Below are 13,147 nucleotides of genomic sequence, written 5' to 3'. Positions count from 1 at the left end.
ATGTGCACATGTACAAACATAGAGTCTGCACATAATGAGGATCAGCTGCATGCTGTTGGGGAAGTGAACATACATGCACAGGCCATGTCCTAGATTCCGAACCTTAGCATTGCAACAAAGGTAGGGGTGTAATCAATGCTGCTATTTTGTTTCTTTTTTCATCTAATTTTAGCCCCTACCCCCCAAAAAAGCTGAGTAATTCATTCCTTAATATACCATGGAGACAGAAAAAAGAGACCCATTAGTGAAATGAATATGTGGTTTCAGGGTGAGGATAAAGGTGTGGACTTTGGTAATCTCAGATCTGGATCTCTTTTGGCACTTTGCCAGGATATCAGAAACGGAACATGCTTGTGTTTCAGTGAAGGCCAAGTGAAAAGCATCACAACTCATATGCAGTTTCTAGGCGTTCTTTCTACATCAACTATGTGTTGGGATCAGAATGTGAGGGGGAAAATATGCATCAAGAAGTGAATTGTACTTATACATCTGGTATTTCCATTCTAATTGTGTAATTTTGATTACTAGTGATAGTTCATTGACATTATGCAATAACACTGAAGGTTTCAAGGTGAAGATCATTTACATCAAGGACAAAAACAGGACAAAATACAAAGGAATGAACTTTATAAGGCGGGTAAAATGAGTCAACTAAAGAGCACAGGAGGGCTACCAGAAAGAGGTCCAGCATTGGGAAGCAGCCTTCCATTGTTCCTTCACAGGCTGTGATGCGTTACTCTAAGTGCAGGAAAAGAAGATCTGGGCCTCAGTACAGTCAATTGCAACATAGAGAAGATAAAATGACTAAAGTCTTAGGGGCCCCCTGGTAATTAGAGAGTTAAGTGAATGTGCAAGTAACATGCCCATTGTTTGTACTTCCTAGATACTGGGCCAATTCTAGTAGAAATACATGGTTTTAGAGGAATAAACCATTCACGAAATAGAGACATTGTATGAGGAGAACACAAAGTTTTATCAAATAAACACAGTTGTGAAGATGCGAAGACAGTTTTGTAAATGCATAGCACACACTGAGAACTCATGGGAGTTTTTAAAGCATGGTCCCCACCATTGCTATTCTGATTAATCAGTAATGCTGTGACCTGGGAATCCAGATGTCCAATAGTTCTCAAGTGGTCCTAGAATGTGTGTGTGTGGAGGGGGAAGGCTGCACAGAGTGGGAAAGGGAAGAGGTATGGAACCTGTTTTAGAGCAAAGTTGTAACTTGCTGATGAGAACCTGGATAAGTGACTGATAGCAGTTAAATTCTAGAGAGTGCCCTTTAGGATCTCTTGGAATTTTCTGGAAGAAGAGTAGCTGTGAGGCTGGACACTGGTGGTTCATACCTGTAATCCTAGCTACTCAGGAGGCTGAGATCTGAGGATCATGATTCAAAACCAGTGTGGACAGAAAAGACTCAGCGGGACTCTTACCTCTAAACCAGCCAAAAGCTAGATGTGGAGCTGTGACTCAAAATGGTAGAGGGCTAGCCTTTAGAAAACAAGCTAGGGATGGTGCCCTGGCCATGAGTTCAAGCCCCACAAAACAAAACAAAACAAAACAAAAAAAACAAAGAAACAAAAAGAGTAGCTCTGAGTATGAGAGGTGACTGATCTGTGTGTTTCCCCCAAACGATCATTGAAGCTTCCATGCATGTTACAAAGGAAATCCCCTCCATCTGCATGGCAGGTTTTTTCCACTGCCTCTAAACACCTGCAAAATTAAAGTTTTCTAAAGACAGAGCCTTCCAGTGGAACTGCTCCGAAGTTAGACAGAGAGACAGCAACAGAGATAGAGGGAGCCACATGCAAGGATCCATGGAAAACCTCATACAGTGTTAGGCATCAGATGCAATCACAAGCCATTCTGGGCAGAAATGTCCACAAGAATTTATACTCCATAATAACCAGCAAAAAGCCAAGTTAAATGGGTGGTTTAAGGTGTAAAGCACCAGCCTTGAGCAAGCAAGCTGAAACCACGAATTTAAATCCCAGTATCAACAACAACAAAAAAAGGAAATAGGAAGCCCTGCACCATTTGACGTGCAGATTATGGATGCTAAGTGGTAGCAGCAGCTATATTATAGGTGTGTTACTATATGATATGACATCATATCTAATAATAACATACCATGAAATAGTAGGCTGATTAGCTGCTTAGTCTGGAGAATGAATTTGGTTGCACAATAAACTGCCAACTCTTTGAAAATGAAAGTTCTCACCCACACTGCTTCTATGTTTATTCCACTTAATCCTTGCCTGTAGGTTCACTACAAGAGGGAAACTTTATCATCCTAAGGGCAACACATTGACTTTATAGTAGGAAGAGATTACTATCTGGGAACACATAGATGGCTGCTAATGGGTGATATTATTCAGTTGGAGAAAACCAAGCTCTAAAGGATGCTAAAGTACCAGGGATAAAAAAGAACTTCCAACACAAAGACCTGGGTTCGATTCCTCAGTATCACCTACACAGAAAAGCCAGAAGTGGCACTGTGGCTCAAGTGGAAGAGTAGTATCCTTGAGCAAAAAGTTTCCAAGAACAGTGCCTGGGGCCTGGGTTCAAGCCCCAGGACTGTCAAAAAAGAAAAAAAAAAGGACTTCCAGATTCATGATATGTTAAGGAAGTCTACACCCATTTTAAGACAACAGGGCAAGTGAGCAGCCCATTTAAAAGGGCAATATCTAGTCAAGCCCTAGTACTCACACATGTAATCTTAGTTGAGGGGAGACAGAAATTTTAGGATTGTGATTCAAAGTCAGTGCAGACAAGAAAGTCAGTCAGACTCATCTCAAATTAACCTCCAAAAAGCCAGAAGTGAACTGTGGCTCATGTGATAGAACACTAGTCTTGAGCAAAAAAGCTAAGGGACAGTGCCTAGTCCCTGAGTTCAAATCTTAGTGCTAGCACAAATAAATAAAGACTAAAAATATAAACACAGTAAAATAAATAAAACAATTTAAGTAAAATAAAAATATAGTTTTGTTTGCACTCCTTAACTTCTTTTCCCTTGGATATCTTCTTTTTGCCCCTGTAGTCCCTTCATAAGCCTGGATTTTTTTTCAACTGTTTACAATTATTGGTTTTCTGTAATAAAACATGATAAAACGTTAAGTTCATAAAATAAGGATATTTAGCAAATCAGGAGAAAGAAAGTACTGGTGTTATATAATTTAAAAGCTAGATAGAAAATACAGAAACTAGGTTTGGTGGCTCAAAGTTGTAATCCTAACTACATCATAGGCAGAGATCAGAGAATCATGGCTCCTGGTCAATCCAAGCATAAAGCTCACAAGACACCATCCCAATCAGTGGCTTGTGCAATGGACAGCACCTTTATCCTCACAAATACAAACTGCACAGAAGTGCAAGTAGCAGGACCATAAGCCCAAACTTGGCCAGGCATAAAGGGATTCCTACTTCAACAATAATATATGCAGATGGGTGCCAGTGACTCATGTCTTAATCCTAGCCTGTCAGGAGGCTGAGATCTAAAGATTGTGCTTCAAAGTCACCCCTACCAAGAAAGACCTTGATTATTTAATTTTCACACTAGTCCTATAGCAGAAGTCTTATCATGTCCATTTCTTACATGCAAGAATGGAGACACAGAAGGTCTAAGGCACAAGTCTAGAAACAATGAAACCATCCAGTATCCTAACCTGACCCCAAAGAAGAGAAGCTTGGGCTTTAGAACCAATGCAATTAGACTGCCAGGGAGAAACTGTTGGCATAGTATCAGTTTTGGTTAGTCAAAGGCAATCTTATTATCCAGAGTGTGGGTAGAAGGGCAAATTTAAGTCTAAGAAAAGCTCTTATTTAGAACTGTTCTCTGCCAGGTACATTTCCAGGCAGACATCAAAGCAGCCTGGCTCCTGACAGCTTTCACATCACCAGTACATGTTATTATGTCTTTGTTCTGTGTGTACGGGATCCACCCAAGATTTTGAGCACGATAGACAAGTGTTCTTTTGCTGAGCTACACTCTTAGCCTCCATGAATACATTTTAAAAATAAACATCTTGGGTTTTAAGAGCTCACACCAGGGGCAAAGACCACAGATGCCAAATAAGAGTGGGGTTGCATGAAACATATGTGTTTAAATTTAGGTCTTCCCTGATAAAGTTAATGATCTGAGACTCACATTGAAGCTTCCTGAGCCATATTTATCCATAATCTACTAATATCCAGGGTCACTGCACCTTCCTTGAAGGTGTGTTAGAAGCAGTGTGGAGCAGGTAAGGTGTTGGCAGAGTCCTCAGCTCATTGCAGGTGGCCAGTTTACAGAAGAATCCATGCAAGTGGGATTCGTATGGGCTGGTGAATTGGGAAGAAAGCAGGGGAAGGAGGAAGTTCATAAGGGTTCCAGCTGGGAGCTCAGAGAGAATGAGATCACAGGTCACAAAATGGGACATTGAACTCTGAGAGGTGATAGTGGGACAGGCAAAGACAGGCAGTCCATTCTGGGCTGTGATTTATCTGATGTCATATTTGATGAAAATGCAAACTAAAATCCCTTCATAATTACTTAGCCATTAACTAACTATGTGTCTTTCTGACTGTCCTGAGATACTGTGGCCCCTGAGATTCTTTTCAGGAGTTTTAGTTTTAATGATTTTTTTTCTTTATGTAGTACACATAGATAAATAGCTAGCTAGCTAGATAGCTAGCTAGATAGATAACAGATTTGTTTGTCTTATCCTCCTGAATTCTTAAATTCATCATGTCTTGCATTTAGAAGTGGCCACAGGAATAATAAATCCAGAAGCCCTTCTTATAGGTAAGGACAAGGTCTAGGAGTCAGCTCTATGCCATTTTCAAGGTGGGCCAGTCTGGACTGAGATCTTCTTGCTTACACTTTTGCTCATCTTCTATGGAGATGTCAGAGGCTAAAGGCATGCTAGATGTGGGTTCAGGGAAGGTTATGCCCTAGGAATTAGGGAGTCTAGTCTTGGACTTCTCTTTGCTGTTCATGAAATGAGTGATTTAAGGCTCTTTGAGTCATTTCCTCTGGCTCAGCCTCCTTGTCTATAGGACAGGGATAGAACTGGTTTCCAAATCTCTGGCTCATCACACTATTTGAAAAACAAATGAGAGACTAGATGTGAAAGTACTCAGAAAGGCAGAAGTGCCAGCAAGATTCAAGGAACTACTATTCTTAGTTATTATTCAACATGGGTTGTGGTATGCCTTTTTTAAAAAAACAAAAAAACTTTATGCTACAACAACACAACCCAGTGGATGCCAAAGAGGGTACCTTTTCCCATCTCAGACTTTCCCTAGAGGCTGGCTGGGAATCTGGATAATTCTTCTTAACTGGCAAATGCCTCCTCCCCCATATCACTAAGGTGGAAATGCACAGGGATTATGGCATGGAGTGACCATTCAATAGAGGATGGTACAGTGGAAGCAGCTGACTCTTTTGGAAGAATGAGTATTCTTTCGGGAAAAGGAGCTACAGCTGTAGCACAGCTGTGGGATTAGAAGACCAGCCCCCAGCACATCTATGGGCTCTGTTACCTGGACCCGCACCTCATCAACACCAAGTGGGGTTATCATTATTGTAAACACAGTAGTATGATGCAGTTCTGGCAGGTTTATGTGGGTACAGTCATTGGTGTCTGTTAGGAAAAATGCATGCCACTGTTGGCAACTGTCTCCACTCACTAAGCACAAGGCATGGGACAGGGTGCTTTGGGACCAAGGCTGTGCAAAATTCTGTAGTTACCTTTCATTCAGATAGGATGAGCTTTAAATGTCTGCTTCTGACTGCAATGTTCTGAAACATCACCCAGTTATGAAATAATCACCTAGTTAGGAAATAATCACTTTCCTTGTTTTATTGAGCTCTAGACTAGGTGATGATGATAACAGCAACAATAACGATGATGATGATGATGATGATGTGTGTGTGTATGTGTGTGTGTGTGTACTTGAATGAGAGACAGAAAAACATTAGGAAATAATGTGATGTGCGTGTGTGTGTGTGTGTGTGTGTGTGTGTGTGTGTGTGTATAGTGGGGCTTGAAGTCAGGCCTTGGATGTTATCATTTAGCTTTCTTTCCCTCAGGGCTGGCACTCTACCACTTAAGCCACATTTCCACTTCAGTGTTTTGGTGGCTAATTAGAGATGAGTCTCACAGACTTTCCTACCAAGGCTGGCTTCAAACCATGATCTCAGCATCAAAGATCTTTATTCTTAAATTTTCTGACAGAGAATAGAAATGGAATGTGAATTTATATTATTCTCAAAAAGTTCCTAAAGGTTATCCAGATGCTGTCAGTTTCATTTACTTGTTGAACATACCGAAAGTTTTTGGTGAGAAAACTCAGAAATAATTCTTGCATCCAGAATCTGATCTTCATGCATATGTGTATAATTGTGTTATTTTGTGTATTACAGATGACACTGTATTTTAATATTTATAGATATTTCATAATCAAAATGGATTTTTTTCTGTTAAAAGGTTAATTTTGTGTTAAAAAAAATGGAAATTAATCATGAGAAGAAACTTTACAAACATGGACGCTCTCTAGTGCCCAAATCAGAGAAGTGCAACTAACATCCAAGTCACTTAACATGATCAACAAGTAATTTCACTTCCTTACAAACAAGTTGCAGGAGCACTATAGCAAAGATATGGAACCAACCTAGATGTCACTCAGTTGATGAGTGGATCAACAAGTTGTGGTATTTGTACACAATGGAATTCTATGCTGCTGTCAGAAAGAATGACATTGCCCCATTTGATAGGAAATGGAAAGACTTAGAAAAGATCATACTAAGTGAAATAAGCCAGACTCAAAGGAACTTAGGCTCAATGGTTTCCCTCATTTGTCATAATCAGTAGAAACCTTGGGCTCTCCTAGCAGAGATCTGCAATAGAGCAAAATCTTGATACATAAGGCCATATAATGTGAAGCTAATTGAAAGGACCTCCAGGATATTGAAACAAAAGCCATGTAATGAATGATTGTTGTCCTTAATGTACTATGTTGTCTCTCATCTCCTTTGCTGTCCCTTGAGTATCTCATATTGTTACAGTATCTCACTTTGTTATCTGATATATTGAATTTATTTGTATTTGGATATTTGAAATTTGATAGGGAAGGGGGAAAACCAAGATGGGTGGGGGGTGGTGGGGGGGAGGGTAATGGGTACCAAGACATGTGAAAGGGTATCAATGTATGTGAATTAATGCACCTTCTATCTGGCAAATATCATGTAACCCTTTTATTAATTACAATAAAAAATTTTTAAGGGGCCGGGAGTTTGGCCTAGTGGTTAAAGTGCTTGCCTTACATGCATGAAGACCCGGGTTCGATTCCTCGGTACCACATACATAAAAAAAAAGCCAGAAGTGGTGCTGAGGCTCAAGTGGTAGAGCTCTAGCCTTGAGAAAGTCCAAGGACAGTGCTCAGGCCCTGAGCTCAAGCCCAGGACTGGCAAAAAAAAAATTTTTTTAAAAAGGCCATATAGTAGGATGCTAAATGAAAGGATCGCTAGGATATAGAAACATAAGCCATATAATGAATGATTGCTGTTCTTAAGATACTATGTTATCTCTCATCTCTTTTGCTGTCCCTTGGTTATCTCATATTGTTACAGTATCTCAGTTTGTTACCTGATATATCGGATATATTTGTATTTGGTTATTTGAAATTGGATAGGGAAGGGGGAAAACAAGATGATGAGGGGTGGGGTGGGGGAGGGAAATGGGGACCAAGACATGTGAAAGGTTATCAATTTATGTGAATTAATGCACCATCTATCTGGCAAATATCATGTAACCCTTCTATTAATTACAATAAAAATATATGAAAAAAACAAGTTGCAGGGAAAATGTGTGAAAAAGTCAATGCATATTCTACAAAATTAAGAAAAGTAAAGGGGCTGGATGGTAGCTCAATGATTAAGGGTTTGCCTAGCAGGTGTAACACTGCAACATCCTGGGTGCGAGCCCCAGTACCAGAAAAAGAAAAGACAAAAAAAAAGGAAGGAGAGAGTTTGGGGAGAATGTCAAAAGAGGTGACATGTATCAGGATGTATTGCATTCATAAACTGCTTTGATGAATGGCAACTCCTTTGTACTACTTAAAGATTTTTTTTTCAAAACTGATAACAAACAACTTACCAGCTGGGCACCAGTGGCAGGCACCAGTGGCTCACTCCTGTAATTCTAGCTACACAGAAGGCTGAGATTTGAAGACTGCAATTTGGAGCCAGCCAAGGCAGGAAAATCTGTAAGACTCTTATTTCCAATCAACCACCAAAAAGCCAGAAATGGAGTTGTGGCTCAAGTGATAGAGTGCTAGACTTGAGAAAAAAAAAAAAAAAAAAAAAAACAAACTCAGGGAGGGCCGGGAGCATGGCCTACTGGGAGAGTGCTTGCCTAGCATGCATGAAGCCATGGGTTTGATTCCCCGGAATCACATATTCAGATAAAAGCCTGAAGTAGCTCTGTGGCTCAAGTGGCAGAGTCGTAGCCTTGAGCAAAAAGTGTCCAAGGACAGTGCCCTAGCCCTGCCTTCAAGTCCCAGGACTGGCAAAAAACAAACAAACAAACAAACAAAGAACAACAACAAAAATACAAAACCCTCAGGGACAGCAACCAAATCCTGAATTCAAGACCCAGTATAGTATACACATACACACATTAAAGAAAATAAAAGTTATCAGCATGATTATGGAGAATAGTATCATCTCAAATTTATTCACAATTATCCAGATTTCTCTACACTGTCTTTGAAGAATCACTCCCAAACAATATTTCTTTAGAGAGAATGTTTTATAAAATGTTTAAAATATTTTTTGAAAAGCATTCTTAAAACTTTATGCCTTAATTATGCTTAAAATTCTTATTTATTGTCTTTTGAATTATTTGAATTGTTTAAGAATAATAATTAGGGTGATATTGATTAAAATGCATTGTACTTATAAATGCTGGTTTTATGATGCACTGGACTCATGAATGTGTATGTTAAATTTAAAACCTCAGTGTACAAATATTTGAAGATATTAATAATAAAATCATAACAGCAGATAGTGTCGTGTGTAGTGATGAAATATGTCAATAGTTTATGTTATGGACATAATTACTTAATACTGTAGTACAGGACTTCTGCTGGAGGCCTGCCTAATGGATCCTAGAGACCATGGTCATTCTTTTATAGCCGAGAGCCCTGCATCCCCAGATTCAACCTAAATAATTGAGAAAAATGTGCCTGTGTTAAATATGCACAAACTTTTGCTTATCATCATGCTTATGTAGTATGGTACAGAAACTATTCACACAACATATACATTATATTAGATATGAGAAATCATCTAGAGACAATGTAGAGTACATAGAGGGCAATGTAAGTTTTATGCAAATAGGAAGCACTGTTATACCAGGAACTTGTGCATCATCAAGTTTTGGTCTCTGAGTAGTTGTGGAAGCAATCTAAAGTTACCATCTCTGAGACTCAGTATTCACATAGGTAAAAGAACACATAAGTTGTAGGTAAAATACCTACATATAGAATGTGAATACATTAACTATATATTAGGATATGCAATATACATAGAAATAATAGATAACCATAAGTATATATTTCGTAGCATATATAAACAATCTTGGGATTATGATGGTCCAACATAGTATTCAACTGTAAAGTAGTATAGAAGTGAAAGGATTTGGGCTGGGAGTTAAAGAATTTGGCCTAGTGATAGAGTGCTTGCCTAGCATGCACAAAGACCAGGGTTCGATTCCTAGGTACCATATATACATAGAAAAAAGCCAGAAGTGGTGCTATAGCTCAAGTGGTACAGCTCTAGCCTTGAGAAAACCCAAGGATAGTGCTCAGACCCTGAGCCCAAGCCCAGGACTGGCCCCCCCCCAAAAAAAAGAAATGAAAGGATTTAACAGAAAATATGCTTCAGATTTGAATTTCTACTCTTTCCTTTTCTGGCTCACTACAAAAGCATCCTCTATGGCTGAAGCAGCAGCAAGCTCCTATCAGCTCTATAACCCTGAAGATGACAAACCGCTCATTCACTTATCACAAGGTGCTGCATTGCTAAGTTAGAATATTCTGTAGCTTAGGCATGTTTCCTGGGGCTTCCACTCAGGGCCTGGACACAGTGAGCTTTTGTGCTTAAGGCACTTAAGCACTTAAGGTACTTAAGCTCTATCACTTGAGCCACAGCTCCATTTCTGGCTTTTTTGGTGATGAATTGGAGGTAAGAGTCTCAAGGACTTTCCTACCGGATTGTCTTTGAACCTGCGATTCTCAGATCTCAGCCTCTTGAATAGCCAAGGTTACAAACATAAGCCATTTGTGCCTGCCTCAATTTTTAAAAATTCATTTGATGTTACCCCATGGTAAGTCCAGAAGAATACATTGTGATTCTACAGAGAAAGATGTGGTGGTAAGACACAAATATCAAAGCTCGGAACTAACTAAGGTTACTAGTGTATTTTCTAACTCACCATCTTCACAAGCAATATTCTGGAAAACAACACTTAGTGTTGAATGATTCCATTTTCCAGCCTTCATAATTATATGATCAGCAGTGTCTGATACTCTGTCTCTGTTCCTATGTATGTTTCTGTTTCTGTTTCTGTCTCTTTCTCTCTCTACCCCTCCATCTTTAGGGTTATTTTGGGCCACAAATTTCAGATGAAAACAGTGAAGTCACAGAGATGAAGTGACTTGCACAATGCCCTCAGAGGAGTCCCCCCAAAATGAAATATTGTTGGTGATAAACTGCATGTCTTTTCAAGAATTTGATATCTTAAGCTATGTTCAATACCAAGCCAGGCTATTTTTTCCCTCTCCATTTGCATAGAGTGCATAACCTGCTTCATTCTTAGGAATGAGAAAAGTGGAAATAATTGCATGGGGCACTCACCGGCTGGTGTTTGTGTAAAGCAGTTTAGAGTGCCGAGCCTTGGCGAGGGATGTGATGTCTCCATAGGGGTTATCCACATCATCTTCATTTGTGGTCTGCACGTGACCACTGGTAGATTGAAAAAAGTAGAGGACATAGGTTTCCTTAGAAGAAAATAGTTAAAGACTATTCTAACTTCTAAAGGTAGTTTTATTTACAGAAAAAGACTAAACACTCAAGAGGCTAAATAAGTAAATAAAAACAAATGCCAGGCAGGGTAGTTCAAGCCTTCAAGCCTGGAATACTAGCTAAAAAGGAGGTGGGGATTGGGAGATTGTAGTTCAATGGCAGACAAGGGGGAAGAGACATTCCTAAAACTCCACCTCAATCAATGACTGGGCTCAGTAGGTGCAGGGAGAAGTAACTATTAGTCACCTACCAGGTATACTTAGTTGCTGGCTAAGATGGTATGTAACTGTAACCCCAGCAATCCAGGGAAGCACAAGTCACTGAAGCTGGCCCAGGCATAAATGAGAACTTATTTTGAAAATAACCAATACAAAAGGGAGCTGGAAGCATGGCTGAAGTAGTGGAGTACACACACACACTGATGATGGAACAATTTTCCTGGAGAAAAATGAGTTTTTCTTTTTCAGAACAGGAGATGCTGTGCTCTTTGATGTAGAATCTGAGCTACAGCAAGAGCAAGAGCACAAAAGCCAGCAGTGCTTACAGCACCAGTACAAGCTCTTCCCTGGACTGGGACAGGAAGCCCAAGGCTCACATGTGGGTGGACTCTGCCTGAGACAAGAAGACTCCAATGGGGATGGGATCCTGCACAGGTGCCAGGAATACAGGCCATTAGCAGTGAACTCTTGGGAGCTGAACAAAATAAGGCCATGTCCATCTTATTTGGACAGCCTCTCCAAACTCTGTGGGCAATGGTGGAGCCCTGAGCCATGTTCTCTGAACAACTTTGTTCCAGGATTATCTTAACCCACCCGGGAAGATTATACAATTCTGTAGCATGTAGAGCCAGATTTAACATAGAAAAATAGGAGTTAGCATCTCCAGTACTTCAGGTTGTTTTTTTAATTAATGTATGTATGTGTGTCTGTATTTGTTTATTGTATCAGTATTTGGAAATGAACTCTAGACCTTGAGCTCTTACTTGGCTTTGGGCTCTAGGTTTGAGATCTACCATTTAAAGTACACTTTCATTTCCAGCTTTTTTTTTTTTTCCTGTGCTGGACCTGGGGCTTAGACTCAGAGCCAGGGTACTCTCCCTTTTTCTGCTAAAGGTTGCCATCTACCCCTTGAGCCTCAGGTCCAATTCTGGCCTTTTTTGGTTAATGAGAGATAAAAGTCTCATAGTCTCTTCTTTCTGGGCTAATTTCAAACCATGATCATTATATTTCAGCCCCCTGAGCAACACGGATTACGGTTTTGAGCTACTAGCTTCTGGCTTTGCCTTACTTCAGTGTGAATGAACACATTACTTCCTTCCCACCAAGTATCAGATTTTCTGGGTTTTCACTGCTAATGGCATCCAAGGTATTTAATTTCATAGAAAATCTTACATAGGAAAATAGATACCACTCTTACATTCTTTGTGATTCAATCAAAATCTGACATCAATTTTTGAAGCAATTTTTGACATTAAACAATGTGTTAGAACATCATTGGAAACCTGTTATTACACATAAGTCATCTTAAAAAGTGAATTGCAAACCTGCATTTATGAAAGCAACAACAATTTAGATATATATCTGGCATTTTAAAAATGTTGCATATCATTACTTACGTATAGTAAGGAATGTATTTACTTCTAGAACTTGAACTCACACTTGGAAAAAGAGAATATGGACAATTAGGTTACTGATATTATTACAGCATTTCTCTAAAACTTAAAAGGTCTTCAGAAATACGTCAGAAGACCACTAAAACTGTATAGTTTTAGAAAGAATTCACAGATTTTTTTGACTACTCCAGACTATCACATAAACTGAACCACATAACACATAATCCTTTACAGCTTGCTACTTTCATTCACCAAAATGTATTTAGGGGGAGTCCTACCTGAACTTGGTGACTGTCTTCTGCAATCCTGGCACTTAGGGGAATGAGGCAGGGCAGGATAAATAATAAAACCTTATCGCAAAAAGGAAAAGCCTTTTCCCTATTGCTTTTATTGACAACTGATTTATCACAGAACTTAAAATATATTGAATTCACGTAAGAGAGAATATTTATCAAGGGGGCACTACA

At 39.5% G+C, this 13,147-nt stretch overlaps 1 protein-coding gene across 1 annotated transcript in view; it reads right to left on the bottom strand.

Moving 5' to 3' along the window:
* Spmip7 (sperm microtubule inner protein 7) overlaps positions 1 to 13,147 on the bottom strand; it is a 44,426-nt gene that overhangs the window by 13,944 nt on the left and 17,335 nt on the right. The window contains exons 6-7 of the mRNA XM_090332831.1: positions 12,684 to 12,725; positions 10,901 to 11,008 (exon numbers count right to left, since the gene is read on the bottom strand). Of these exons, the coding sequence (XP_090188957.1) occupies positions 10,901 to 11,008; positions 12,684 to 12,725 (150 nt within the window). The remainder of the gene's footprint in view (positions 1 to 10,900; positions 11,009 to 12,683; positions 12,726 to 13,147) is intronic.

This window comes from Megascapheus bottae, chromosome 5 (genome assembly GCF_031878675.1).
Source record: "Megascapheus bottae isolate mThoBot1 chromosome 5, mThoBot2.hap1, whole genome shotgun sequence".
Taxonomy (NCBI): domain Eukaryota; kingdom Metazoa; phylum Chordata; class Mammalia; order Rodentia; family Geomyidae; genus Megascapheus; species Megascapheus bottae.
This window is presented reverse-complemented; position numbering and strand designations above follow the sequence as displayed.